Source organism: Salvelinus fontinalis, chromosome 2, assembly GCF_029448725.1.
Source record: "Salvelinus fontinalis isolate EN_2023a chromosome 2, ASM2944872v1, whole genome shotgun sequence".
Lineage (NCBI taxonomy): Eukaryota > Metazoa > Chordata > Actinopteri > Salmoniformes > Salmonidae > Salvelinus > Salvelinus fontinalis.
This window is the reverse complement of record NC_074666.1, coordinates 87,030,120-87,045,541: the sequence shown is the minus strand read 5'-3', so window position 1 is coordinate 87,045,541 and position 15,422 is coordinate 87,030,120. Positions and strand designations below refer to the sequence as shown.

Genomic DNA, 15,422 nt, shown 5'->3' with positions numbered 1-15,422 from the left:
CTAAAATGTGCAGTTTTGCCACACAACACAATGCCACAGATAACTCAAGTTTTAAGGGAAAGTGCAACTGGCATGCTAACTGCAGGAATGTCCACCAGAGCTGTCGCCAGATAATTAAATAGTTTTAGAGAATTTGGCAGTGCGTCCAACCCGGCCTCACAACCGCAGACCACGTGTAACCACGCTAGCCCAGGACCTCCACATCTGCCTTCTTCACCTGTGTGATTGTCTGAGACCAGCCACTCAGACAGCTGAAAAAAACGGAGGAATATTTCTGTCTGTAATAAAGACCTTTCGTGGTGAAAAATGCATTCTGATTGGCTGGGCCTGGCTCCCCAGTCAGTGGGCTGGCTCCCAAGTGGGTGGGCCTATGCTCTCCCAGGCCCACCCATGGCTGCACCCCTGCCCAGTCATGTGAAATCTATAGATTTGGGCCTAATGAATTTGTTTCAATTGACTGATTTCCTTATATGAACTGTAACTCAGTAAAATCTTTGAAATTGTTGCATGTTGCAATTATATTTTGCTCAGTATAGTTTTTATTGCTCAGGAGTCATGTAAAGAGTTTGCCATGCCTATAGCGAAAGGAGAGAGAAAAAAAAGTGAGGAAGACTGTGGGCAGACAATAGCATTAACAGATGAGTTGGTTATTTTAATATTTCCTCTTTAATAATGAAAATGAATGACCTGCCCCAGTCACTGACAATTAGAGACTCGGGGTTCAGCAACGGTTAGACTGTGATTGGACTGTTGCCCATGTAAAGAGCCCCTCTAAACGTAATTGTTTGTCTGCTGCAAGGTGCCTTTCTTCCTAAGGACCTCTCAATAGCACCTTTTTTTCCTAAGAGTGTACTATCTAAAACCTAAAGCGGTTCTTCAGCTGTCCCCATAGGATAACTCTTTGAAGAACCCTTTTGGGTTCCATATAAAACCCTTTCCACAGAGGATCCACATGGAACCCAAAAAGGGTTATCCTATGGGAACAGCCAAATAAACCTTTTGGAACACTTTTTTTCTAGGAGTGTGCCTATATCGGAATACATTTTAATGGCTTGTCACAGCACTTGGCCTCCAGGGTTTCAGAGTCAGAAATGAAAGCACAGCATTGAAAGAGGATGCAACAGTCCAGTCAATGGGTCCTCTTAGGCCTTTGAAGTTGCAGCTAGATGGAGCACCTGTACTCCCTCCTCCACCTATTCGTCAAGGACAGATTGCGACTCCCTTCCATTTGCCAATGAAGCTAGTACAGGATTCCCTCTCCTGCCTTGTCCCACATCCCAGTTAACAGGTTTCGAAAAGTAAGATTCCTCCAAAGCGAATAAGCATGTTTGAATGAATATGCAATTCATTTATTCCATGGTTTATCTTCCATCATGTCAGCTATCCTAACTCTAAATCTGCAGAAGGGAACAAAGGATTGTCCATGTTTTGTGCTTAGTGATAAGACACAGGGTGACCCTCTGGCAGCTCCGTTTCCATGGCCACATCATTAGTGCACCGCCACAGCTGGCTGGAACTGTTTGAAGTGGCAGTGGTACAGTATCTTTAAATAACAAGCCCCCTAGTTTAGGGAGTAAGGAGGGGAAAATAACTTTTGGGAAAAAATGATTAGCTTTAATCCATGTTTAATGACGCCCCATAAAGCCAACCTGCAGATAGTCATCAACGCTCTTCCATTACACCCAGTTTTTTGTTCTCACCCTGAAATTATTTTCAGTTAGCGAACAAGTAGCGAACATTGACTTAACACTGACTAAATCAATAGCCATCCACAACACACCACCGTGTCACTGAGGTGTAATCAAGGTTTGTATCATGCTTATTATGTATGACACCAAGGAGATTTTCTGAAAGTGATTGCCTTAGTGGATGAACTGAGCTGATTAGAAATCTGACTTACAGAATTATGCCACTTCAACCCAAGGAACACCTTATGGCATCAGCTTGGTTCATCAACACAGCAACACTCATTTTGGTTATTATTCACGTACACAGTAAGAGTAGCAATTTGAGGCGGATCAGAGGAAACTAAGGAATAAAGCCCCCCCCAAAAAACTCACGTCAGTCTGTCAATGACAATCAGACAGAAATGAGTCACTTCAAAACACACAGCCTGATAAACATGTTGGCCATGTAATATCAACACTGATTTGGGTTCCTGAGCAAATCTGCCACAAAACAGGATGTATAGCTGGTGTGCATGACAGTGACTGCACTAATGATATAATTTGCATCACAAAACCTGAAATTTGCATGATGTGTTAATTGCTAGCTGTAACCAGAATGTGAAACGCAATCATAAAAGGGCCCATGGGGTTAGTGTAGAGGGAATAGGATTCCCTCTTTGAAAAGGTGTGACATGCACACATACAGAAGTCAATTACTATTCCCTAGTTATATTGATTAAAGGGATAAGAGAGATTTTGGCTATTTTGCCTTTTTCTACCTGCCCACTCATATGAACTCATGGATAACATGTCTTAGTTGTCAAAATCTCAACAATCCCTGCTCTAAAGGGATAGTGCAACTTGATTCAAAGCAGGACGAGTTTTCCTTGAGCGGATGGTCAGGGGGCCGGAACATAAAATATTTGCAGACTGCAAATTGACCGCAAAAATCCCAAACAGATATTTGACAAAACCATTTCAAAACTTGCTAACAATCTCATCTCTATTTTGCGTGGGAATACTTTGGAACAGACCTCAAATAAAAATCACTTTGAGCTGATTTGTTGGTCTTACGTGCAAAACAATCTCAGAAAACTAAATAAATGACGGGCCGCCAGGATCTATAAACCCGTTACATCCGCCGTTGAAAGAGTCCCTTATGTAGGGTTACCAGATTGTACCTATGAAACAGTCTCGTTTGAACAGTTCTGACGGTCACTCAAAACCTTACAATCCAGTATCCTTATGGTGCACTAACAGCTTTAAAAGGTAGACTTTGGGTACGACAAACAGTCCAACTCCTAAGCTTTCTCCATATTCAAAAAGAAATGGTTTGCTTTTAGTAGTTCATTCTGGTCATGCATGCAGCTAACGATGTAGGTCGTTCGTTAAGCTAGCCAGTAACTCATCCAGTATGTGTTATGTCACAGGATTTGGTTTTTGGACAGAAACGATCGATAAATGGCACTTCTGTAGCCAAATATCTTATTCAACAATTTGTTTTTAAGCATTAAAATGACCTTGATCAAATCAATCATGTAAATAGTCTAAAGCTGTTATTGTTACCCAAAGTCCACCTTCAAGAGTAACACACATTCAACTGGCAACACAATGCATTGGGAAAGATGGAACTGAATCCATCTACATGTATTAACACTAGCTTTGTACAAACATATTTAATTAAATCTAAATATTTGGACCAAAACAACTTAAGAGTCTGATGCAGAGACACTAAACTACCTTTGAATAGATTCATTGAGGCCTGTTTCTCTATATCTTTATCAGAACATATAGAAAATAATTCTAACATTGAATAGAATAATAAAAATCAACAGAAGTGACTCCCATTTCGTATAGTCTTCTCTGACAAGCGTGAGCTCTTGAAAAAAGAAATACCACAGTTGGAGTACGGAAAATCCTTTGTGGTGACAGCATAGTCCACCTTCAAATCCAGGACTTCCAAATCAAAAAAAAGCAAAGGGGTGCATCAGTATGTGGGTGATGGACAGAAATGGCACACATTCAGTTTTAAAACAGTCCAGCAGGAAATAGTTGGAGGCAGACAAAAAGGGGGCAGAGACAAAATCCTCAGCAAACCAATTTCTTCTCTTGTGTAGTCTTGAAGCTTTATGGAGAAAACTTTTTGGCTTGTGCTCGAACCCTTTTTTCATATTCCACTCTGTTTTGGCTGAAATGAAAGATGGAGGCATGTTATGAGGAATGGGATATTTCCTGGAAATATCAAGTATCAACTAACAGCCTTGCAACAATGTTCGCGAACAGCTAGACAAACCATTGACCAGGAGGGGCACAAGCTAATGAGAAGATTGTGCGAGCAGCAGTGTATATCCTATTCCGACTGACATTTGACAAACCATTCACTTAATTAAAATATCTACTGGCTCAGACCCACCAGTAAATTGTATACGCCTCAGCTTGTGCAGGATCCTGGATATTTGGTTCATTTAGGAGCTCTTGGATTCCTAACAATATCTGTGGATGAAAACAAAATACTGTATAATGGCAATTTGTGTTCGCAACTTTCCATGGCTTCAAATCAATTTCACCTAATAAGTAACCACCATGAAGCCATGCTGCCCTCTACAGCAAAGCCATTTACAGTGCAGCCAAGAGTCACCTGTATACACGAGTACAGTTCTCATCCACAACGATGCAAAGATCACTCCATATTCATTTTGACAATAAAGATAAAATTGTTAGGCTATAGCCCAGCATTTTGGATTTGAGGTCAGTTAAAACATTTTATTTAACTAGGCAAGTCCGTTAAGAACAAATTCTTATTTACAATGACTGCCTACACAGGCCAAACCCGGACGATGCTGGGACAATTGTGCACTGCCCTATGCACTCCCAATCACAGCAGGTTGTTAAGCCTGGATTCGAACCAGGGTGTCTGTAGTGACGCCTCTAGCACTGAAATGCAGTGCCTTAGACCGCGCCGCCACTCGGGGGCCAAAATATATTTTACCTTTATTTAACTAGGCAAGTCACTTAAGGACAAATTCTTATTTTCAATGACGGCCTAGTGGGTTAACTGCCTGTTCAGGGGCAGAATGACAGATTTGTACCATGTCAGCTCGGGGATTTGAACTTGCAACCTTTCGGTTACTAGTCCAACGCTCTAACCACTACACCCTGCCACCCTAAGGTGACCGTACAGAAAATCACCTTTATTCAAGGATATTATCCTATATATCTGTTTAACTGTTTCAAAATGTATTAGTGAATTACGGTGAGGTTAGAGGCGCAAAGATCATACCTCTGAAAAATGATAATCTCCTGTTCTTGGAGATGGTAACATGTTTTGTTGTAGCCTCTGACTGGAATCATTATTCTTGACTTCTTAAATCATGGCACTCAGGATTAATTTACAAGTGTTCAAAAACATCTACTTTCCAAGAAAAAATTACTCGGGTCATCAAATCACCATTCAGTTCCTATTTGTCAAAACCCAAAACAGAATGCAAATGCATCAAACGAGTTTGTACAGTCACAAGCTTGATGTAGTCATTGTGTGCAAGGAATATAGGCCCAAATACTAAACCTTTGACTACTTTGATACACTACATACTATTTACCAAGGGGGTGGTCATCTATATTTTTCTTCGCTGTCTATTTACCGCCACTCAACGAGCTGTATAGGGTCATAAGCAAACAAGAACACTCATCCAGAAGCAGCGCTCCTAGTGTCTGGGGATTTTAATGCAGGGAAACTGAAATCCATGACAATTTCTACCAGCATGTCACCTGAGCAAATAGAGCTTTCGCTTCTATCACCTTTACTCTCCACACAGATAAGCATACAAAGCTCTCCCTCGACCTCCATTTGTCAAATCTGACCACAACTTCATCCTCCCGATTCCTGCTTACAAGCAAATACTCAGGAAGTACCAGTGACACGCCCAATATAGAAGTGGTCCGATAAAGCGGATGCTAGGCTACAAGACTGTTTAGCTAGCACAGACTGATAAAGTGCTGGGATTCATCCGATGGCACAGAGTAGTTTACCACATCAGTCACGGGCTTCATTAATAAGTGCATCGATGACACCGTCCCCACAGTGACCGGATGTACATTAGGGCTGGGCAACATAAAATGTATGTTTACGCACAATGTTCAAAATGTCTGTATCGCAAGAATACATTTTTATGAGCTTTTGTCTTTAGGCGTGGTCTCCTTCGCTCCTTATGTGTGACTTTCCACTTGCAGACACCAAACCCCTCCCCGCCAATCACAACAAAAACAAAAAGGTCCTCATCTCTGACAAGCAATTTAAACTCGCTATTTGCATTTTGTCCCCCAAAAAATACATTTAAGTCAAACCGTCACAAAACATTGAAACCATTTTACTGTAATAGAGAACTTATCCTTTGTAACAATACCCTTATGCGTCGACTCCAATGTAGAACAGAGCAGAAGTATCAATGAAAATGATTGTGGCAAATTTAAAAAATCAGTTTGTCGCGTGCAGCATCACATACCGCTAGCAGCATTTTAGCCAGACGTGTGCTAGGTGTCTAGTCTTTTATAAATGTGCAATGAGCATTAAAAAGACATCTACATAAGGAATTGGCATCCCGTTCTCATTCTCAGAAATAAGCATCTTATTCAGGTAGGCCACTTGATTTCAACATCTAAATAGGCTGTTCAAACAGTTGGAGACAGACAGGTGTATTCATAAAAATTAAACTGTTCTACCTTGTTAGCAACCAAATAGTTAAAAGTTAGCTAGACTTTAAATATAAAGATTAGCTGGCTACTCACTAGCAGGTCAGCTTGAGACATGTGTTAATTTCCTATATTGCCCGCTACCAGACGTTTGTCATCATTAGTGGATGTGCAATGTTCTGGTTAAATTTGTAACATTAAGGGCATTTTCATAGAGTTGAAACCCAGATCAGGTTAAATGGGTAGGTAGCATAAATGTAACCTATGGATTTGTATTAGAAAATGCATAAACATCCCCTCACTTCTCGATTGAGTTATTACATAAAACTGATCGGAATTCTAAAGAATGCATTAGTAACCCACAATCGACTGCATTCATTACTACCGGTTTCAATTACATTTTCTGCCAACTTGCGAACACTATGAATGTATTGCTACAAATTAGCTTGCAAGCACTACTAGCCTGCTAACACTACGTTAGCTACTGGCTGACACGTGCAGTGCTATCAACCAGAGCTATAGGAGGACAGGCTCATTGTCATGGCTGGACTGGAATTAATGGAATGGTATCAAGCATATGGAAATAATGTTACATTTTTCCATTCCAGTCATTACAATGAGCCTGTCCTCCTATAGCTTTTGGGTAGTAGATAACGTTAGCCAGATGGAAATGGCTAGGTAGCAGCTGTTCTCCATATGACGTTCAGAAAGTGCATCGTGGGTAGTTCCGAAGACATCCAGAAATTAAATGTATAAACGCTAAAACTATGTTTGCAGTTATAGGCAACCAGATCTAGACTACAACTAAGTTACTCTTTGACCACACTTGGATGAGAAAAGTCATGCTTCCTACCCTTTAACTCCTTAGAGTCGATGTCCGTACACTCACGGAAAACTCATTAGCATTATAATAAAAAATAAAACACCATACAATCTGTAGTTGAAGCTAGTGATGGTTTATTTTGCATTGATGTCTCAATCCACCGCATCCGCCGATGTCGCACTTCTACATTTGCGGTGACAGAGCTAGAGCGGTGTTCGTCAGACAATGAGATACCAAAACTCTGTCTTCACAAAATCAGCTGTTGCGTCTAAACGGTTTGGCCTAAAAACTATGACCCCCTCTCACAAACAAGCGTTCTCTGTTTTGCTCTACGACCCCCACAAGAGTCTTGGGACTCCTCTGAAGTCAGTACAGCCAATCTCCCAACTTCTGTCTGTAGCAGACTAACAGTTTGAGCTAAACTAATATGACCCTTTCGTGAAAAGGTGAGAAGCTTACAAACACCTCAAACATAACGAACCATCAAACAGTCGAAGCATCAATACAGAACTAAGACCGAAGACTATTACACTGGCTCTGACGCTCGTCGGTTGAGGCAGGGCTTGAACACTTTCAGATAAAAGGAAAACCCAGCCGCAAGCTGCCCAGCGACGCAAGCCTACCAGATGAGAATTGCATTCCATGCTTGCTTTGAGGCATGCAACACTGGAACATGGATGAGAGCACCAGCTGATCACGCTCTACGTAGCTGTTGTGAGGAAGACCTTAAAACAGGTTAACATTTACAAGGCCAGACGGATTACCAGGACCCATACTCAGAGCATGCACTGACCAGCTGGCAAGTGTTTAACCTGTCATTTTCATCCTCCCTGACCCAGTCTGTAATACCTACATGTTCCAAGCAGACCACCACATCCCTGTGACCAAGAACAAAAATGTAACCAGTCTAAATGACAACCACCCCGTAGCACTCATCTGTAGCCATGAAACGCTTTGAAGGGCTGGTTATGGCTCACACCACCATCATCCCAGACCCAAACCAACTCACATACCAGCCCAAAAGATCAACAGATGAGGCAAGCCATTGCGCTCCACATAGCCTTCTCCCATCTGGACAAGAGGAACACAAACTCCGCAAAAAAGAAACATCCCTTTCAGGACTGTCTTTCAAAGAATTTGTAAATATCCAAATAACTTCACAGATCTTCATTGTAAAGGGTTTAAACACTGTTTCCCATGCTTGTTCAATGAACCATAAACAATTAATATACATGCACCTGTGTAACAGTCGTTAAGACACTACCAGCATAGACGGTAGACATTTAAGGTCACAGTTTGGATAACTTAGGATACTAAAGACGACTTTCTACGGACTTTGAAAAACACCAAAAAAAAGATGCCCAGGGTCCCTGCTCATCTGCGTGAACGTGCCTTAGGCATGCTGCAAGGAGGCATGAGGACTGCAGATGTGGCCAGGCCAATAAATTGCAATACCCGCACTGTGAGACACCTAAGCCAGCGCGACAGGACGGATTAGCCCATCGATTTTGCTGTGGCAGAACACGTGTAACACCTGCACAGGATCGGTACATCCGAACATCACACATGCGGGACAGGTACAGGATGGCAACAACTGCCCGTGTTACACCAGGAACGCACAATCCCGCCATCAGTGCTCAGACTGTCCACAATAGGCTGAGAGGCTGGACTGAGGGCTTGTAGGCCTGTTGTAAGGCAGGTCCTCACCAGACATCATAGGCAACAACATCGCCAATGGGCACAAACCCACCGTCGCTGGACCAGACAGGACTGGCAAAAAGTGCTGTTCACTGACGAGTCGCGGTTGTGTCTCACAAGGGGTGACGGTCAGATTCGCATTTATCGTTGAAGGCATGAGCGTTACACCGAGGCCTGTACTCTGGAGCGGGATCGATTTGGAGGTGGAGGGTCCGTCATGGTCTGGGGCGGTATGTCACAGCATCGGACTGCATTACAGGGAAGACATCCTCCTCCCTCATGAGGTACCCTTCCTGCAGGCTCATCCTGACATGCATGACAATGCCACCAGCCATACTGCTTGTTCTGTGCGTGAATTCCTGCTCGACAGGAATGTCTGTTCTGCCATGGCCAGCGAAGAGCCCGGATTTCAATCCCATTGAGTACGTCTGGGACCTGTTGGATCGGAGGCTAGGGCCATTCCCCCAAGAAATGTCTGGGAACTTGCAGGTGCCTTGGTGGAAGAGTGGGGTAAAATCTCACAGCAAGAAACGGCAAAGCTGGTGCAGCCCATGAGGAGATGCACTGCAGTAGTTAATGCAGCTGGTGGCCACACCAGATTACTGACTGACATCCCCACAGCAAGATGCTGCCACCACAATGCTTCTCTGTAGGGATGGTGGTAGGTTTCATCAGACCAGAGAATCTTGTTTCTCATGGTCTAAGAGTCTTAAAGTGCCTTTTGATAAACTCCAAGCAGGTTGTCATGTGAGGAGTCGCTTCCATCTGGCCCCTATACCATAAATGCCTGATTGGTGGAGTGCTGCAGAGATGGAGATGGCTGTCCTTCTGGAAGGTTCTCCCACAGAGGGACTCTGAAGCTCTGTCAGAGTGACCATCAGGTTTTTGGGCACTTCCCTGACAAAGACCCTTCTCCCCCATTTGCGCAGTTTGGCCAACTCTAGGAAGTGTCAGTGGTTCCAAACACCTCTTCCATTTAAGAGTGATGGAGGCCACTGTTCTTGGGAACCTTATATGCTGAACACATTTTTTGGTACCCTTCCCTAGATCTGTGCCTCAACAGAATTTGTTCTCGGCGCTCTACGGACAATTCCTTCGACCTCATGGATTGGTTTTTGCTCCGACATTCACTGTCAACCATGGGACCTTATATAGACAGTTGTGTGCTTTCCCAAATCATGTCCAATCAATTGAATTTGTTACAGGTGGACTCCAAGTTGTGTTATCAGCTCAAGGAAACAGGATGCACTGGAGCTCAACTTCAAGTCTCATAGCAAAGGGTCTGAATACGTAAGTAAATAAGGTATCAGTTTTTTTTGTATAAATTTGCAAACATTTCTAAAAACCTGTTGTGCTGTGTCATTATGTGGTATCGTGTTTAGATTGATGATTTTTTTTAAATAAGGCTGTAACGTAACAAAATTGTCAAAGTCAAGGTGAATGCACTCTCAGCAATTACCTTGTACCCCTTGCACATCGACTCTAATGGTACCCATGTGTATAGCAAAGTTTGCGTTACTCATTGTGCATTTATTAACACTTCTCTTATTTTTGTATCTTTCTGAATTTTTGGAAAAGGGGGGGGGACTAGATACATAAAGTGCTTTCATTTCTAAATGATTAAAACAGATCTGTATGAAAATACTCAAAATGTGACATTCTGTACCGTCGCCTCATGAAACATTTTCTCTCAAATCCAAAATGCTGGAGTACACAGACAAATGTTTAATATCAGCTTCACTGTCTAAATACATACCGAGGGGAGTATAACTATTCCTGGGGTTATAGGCAAAGAAAAAGCTAAAACCAGAGAAGAGGTCTTGGATGAAAGCTCTTACTTGTTTGATAGTGATGGCTGGTCTCCAGTCTTTGTCCTCCTCTAAAATCGATAGACAGACTGTACCAGAGGGATATACATTTGGATGGAACAAAGGGGGCTCAAATTTGCCTGCCAAGAGCGGAGAAAATATAATTATTAGCACAATCTGGAGAAAATTCCAGATGGCACATTTGCAGTTCATTAAACAGTGATTTTCGATAGATCGCTCCCTCTATCCGCACCGAGGTTGGAATAATACTGAACATTATGATAATGCCCTTTTAGTATAAGAGCGGTTTGAAAAGAGACTGAAATTTCAGCCTGTTTTGGTGGGATGTAGTTTCAGCCTGCCTGGTAAATGTATTAATAGACCAATAAGGGGAGTTCAAACAGCTGGTTTTCTGTTTTCCACCTACCCACTCACACTAGTCCTAGCAAAATTCTTTGAGAAATTGCTCTTCGCTAAGAAACTATTTTTGTTTGTTGGCCATTTTAATTGAAAACAAGGCAAGAGTAAACATGTCGTCCCCAACTAATAATGCAACGCCCCCTAGGGGCAATCACTAATTCTGTAAATGACAGATCCATTTGTCAAGACGCATCACTCATCCATGGTGTCAAATGGGTCCCGTGGTGTCAGAGTGTCAGTTAACTAGACTCATCTCTGAGCATGTGTGCCAAATTTCATAATTGAGTCAGACGGCAATAAACACATGTGCCCATTAGAGCCACCATGTGATCAATATGAATGTTCTTGCATATGTTGAGTATTGACAGTGTTTGCAATATCCGTACCAAATTTAGTTACAATGAACATGCTTGACTGATATGCATTTATGTGCCAGATCACATCGACATGAACATCGGTATTTTTTTTTTTAAAACTAAAAGTAATTTAAGAAAAAAAGATTTACAATGACGGCCAACGCTGGGTCAATTGTGCTGCGCCATCAATAGTGGCCATGTTTTAGGTACTAGTCTGGAAAATATTGCGTTGAGACCTTTGGCCATATCCATGTTCCATGGAGATCAGTCATTCGGTGCCATAAGAGCAGCACCTTAGGTGTTTCACACATTTCTTAATGGCGGACCTTATGGGTCCCCGAGGCAAATTAGTTCCTTATGAGGGACCCTTGTAGCGAATTTCATGACTTTATGTAATACGGGGTGAGGGGCATGACCTCTAAAAGTTTGCATTCTCTTGTTATAGGGCCACCATCTGGCTAATCAGTGTAATATTGTAAATGCTGGATCTCTATGGCAAGACATCATTCACCCACAGTAAGGTACTTAACTATTGCCCAGAAATGATACAGATAACAGCTGCATCGGATATAAAAAGAGAAAACATACACTTGGGAGGTGAAGAAGGATAGTCATCCTTGAAGAGCATTCGGAGTTTGAACAAGCCCCCCTCCCATGGGGTCTGTGGAGAGAAATACAGAAATTTGGTCAACACTCCTTCAGTAACTGGAGTTACTCATTGTGAAGCAATGAGAATGTTGCACAACTGTTGTAATCAATTAAAATTGGTTCACTGGCCATCCAGCAGCTATACAGAGGTTAGTACCAGCACCTCAGTGTATTTAATATCTCCTACAACATATTAATACTCTGCTTAGTTGTATTAAAACAAATCTGCTGTCCAGGTGAAAGACAGTGACAATTTATTATGCTGCACAGGAGTGAACACTTCCTCCAGTCTGAACATATTGGTGACTACAATACATATAACGTTGAGCGCTCACTCCAGAGAGACTCTTACCCCCTTCTTTCCCGGGATGGCACACTCCCAATTCATCAAGTTCATTGTTCCATCTGGGTTTTTTGTTGGCACAGCAACAAACCCCTAGGGAGAGAGAAGAGATGTTGTCCAACACATTAAATGTCCAACTCCATGAACTTGCAAACTACAGCCCTGCCCAGAATCAATCCTTAGCCCCCGACCCTCTATGGATGCGTAACTCAATGTGGTTAGTTGGCAGCGCTGCCCTGTTAACGGCTCAGTCACCTGTAATGTAGGCTATTTTATTTGTTCCAAAGCCATGCAGTACGTGTTCAGATGTGGACCTATGCCTGTATTGTCTCCTGTCAGAGTTATGCTGGTGACAAATCCAATTTCCCGTTCGCAATCAATAAAGTTTATTCAATCAGGCCAGGGCAGTACAGCTCTGCTTGGCATAGTGTAAAATGTTATGTGGAATAGAAGATCCAGGAAACATTTCCACAAACAGGTCTTCCAAAGTGACACATGCCCTTAAAGAACCAGGTAAGCTTCTACGCAAAGGCACTGTTGACATTTAAATGGCTTCCACCCAAGTCCCTTTATACTCACAAAAGGATGGTCTTTTCTCCAGGCCTTTCTTTCTTGTGCAAGACGACTTAAGGCTATACCAGACATGACTCCCTAAATCAAAAACATTAAGATCAACTGGGAAAACGGGATCAACAGTTGTTTACAGTTCTATTGAAATAAACAATGCATGTGATGCACAAGTCCAGCCCACAGATCAGTTCAGGTGGTTGTCATTTCTCTCTGGCATTTGATCAATTAATGTTACTAGTCTCTGGATAACAGCACAGCCAAATGTGGTGCTCAGAAAGCTCAATACTGCAACCACTTCAACTAGGTCACATCCACAGGTGCCAAGGGCCGCAACCGGAGACCTAGCCTAAACGTGTTAAATATGAACTCATTCTTTCATATTGTTTTCAACATCATTGTAATGCAGCTTGTTGCTCATATATGTGTGTAGTAAAAGGTACAAGTACTTCCATTCAGGTAGGCTTTAAGTTCTCCTACACTCTTAGGAAAGGTGCAATCTGGTACTTCAACTGTCCTCATAGGAGAACCCTTTGCAGAAACTTTTGGATCCAGGTAGAACCTGGAACCCAGAAGGGTTCCCCTATGGGGACAGCCGAAGAATCCTTTCGGAGCCCTTTTTTCACTGAGTGTAATGTAAACATTGACTGCATTAAACAATCCAAAGACCCACCAGTTTATTCAGTTTTTGATTGATTCATACACTTGTGAAAATATTTGACATCACATTATCTGGGAAGCCTGGTTATTGTAGGTAGCTGGGGCCCCTGGTGTAGAAAAGCTATAGCAAATATTTTAATAACTGAACCAAGTTGGACCACACTCAATTCTAATGGGAACAGATGAGTCACAGTGGGCAGAACAAGCAAGGTGGTGGGCAATGGCAAACACGGGCTAGCGCGATCCTATTGGCAAGTTCTAGCATTCATCTGCATATTTCCGTTAGGGAACGCCTACTCTGAAATGCGCATGTGCAATAACTCAATTCAACTTTGCACTCCTAAACAAAGCGACTTTAAAAACTTTGGCAAAGGCTAAAGTCTACTGATCTTAATCCACTCTGTTCAAAACAGATTCTAGTTTTGGGAATAGAAAACTGTTGAGATAAGCGTTTCATCGAGTAGAAAATGTGCAGAATATAGACCAACATCGATTTCGTGTCATCTTCTCCCACTGCACGCCAGTGGACTTCCTCTCACTACCATATTTGGTAGTGAGAGGAAAAGCCAAGCGATGCCTCATATTTAAAAATTCAGTGTAAAAGCTGTCTCATTGTTTCATCTGTGGCTATAGTATTGAAGCTTCATACCAGACTAACGCAACTCATTGTTTGAATGTGCCACTATCAATATTCTGACAAGATTGAGACCTATAATTTCATTACAGGGAAAACTTTGGCCTTGAGCTAAAGGAATTAAATTCACAACCGAGATATCTGTTGGATGTTTAGGTTATCACTCAGCGGGAATGGTACAAAGCAGCATTACAGGTAACGCTGGTTGCAAACTAACATGTTAGCTATAGCAGCGTATTTTGTTGACACACATGCCCCATAAAGTATATATTGATTGGATAACTTGTAAAGCAGTAGATACAATTGCAGTCGGTTGTCCTAAGCGAAAATGCAACTCTGCGCAATTCTGGCACAAAAAGCCGCTAAACAAGTGTGCAACAGAGTGCGCAGCCGTCACATTTCGAGGCTAGGTTAGCTACATAGAAGTCCAGTTTATGGTGCCTTAACCTTTTAAATACATTTCCAGCCGAGAAAGCAACATGACGTTTAAGATTGACGTGAATGCAGGGGTTTCAGTCTTCCGTCTGGATAGCGTAGTTAGCTAGCCAGCCAACTACTTTAGCCTAGCTAACAGTAGCAAGTTAGCAAGCTTTCTAGCGTTTGCTTCATAAACCCCAAACCAAAAAACACGAAAACTTAAACTACGGATAAAAAAACAAAACATTCTCAGTAGGCGACAAAGACTTACCTTCAGTGTGATAAAAATCACTAGCTATATTTTTAAAAGAACACTCGGGTAAGCACCAATTTTGGGGGGATCTAACTCGAGACAAATCTAGCTAGGCTAGTGAAGTTTCCCTCCTGAAACCCCCCCTGAAATTTAGCCTAGGCTAAATAGGACCTGATTACTTGCTAGTGCCTGAAAACAATTAGCTTTAATTACTAAATATGACAATTATATCTCTACAAGGTGTTGCTTATTAAGAGTGTATGTAATCAAATTTTCTACCATCAAAAATGTATTATGAGACAGCTATTTAACAAGAACAAACAAGACAAAAATATGAAACATTGAATATTCTGTGAGAACTATGTGGTGTCACAACTAATACGAGGAATGTATTATATTTTGCAGAAAAAGGTACAGCGTATGTTGGTACAAATTATAT

The 15,422-nt window shown here is 42.0% G+C and overlaps 1 protein-coding gene across 1 annotated transcript; it reads right to left on the bottom strand.

Annotated features, from left to right (window-relative positions):
- Nucleotides 1-1,608: 1,608 nt before the first annotated feature.
- Nucleotides 1,609-15,134, bottom strand: LOC129830455 (SUMO-conjugating enzyme UBC9-B). The gene is made up of 7 exons (XM_055893036.1): nt 15,002-15,134; nt 13,032-13,103; nt 12,462-12,545; nt 12,050-12,122; nt 10,716-10,825; nt 4,081-4,160; nt 1,609-3,855 (listed from the first exon to the last, which is right to left on the bottom strand). Exons 2-7 carry the CDS (start codon nt 13,095-13,097, stop codon nt 3,795-3,797), a joined length of 474 nt encoding a protein of 157 aa, XP_055749011.1. The 5' UTR covers nt 13,098-13,103; nt 15,002-15,134; the 3' UTR covers nt 1,609-3,794.
- Between the last annotated feature and the right edge of the window lie 288 nt (nt 15,135-15,422).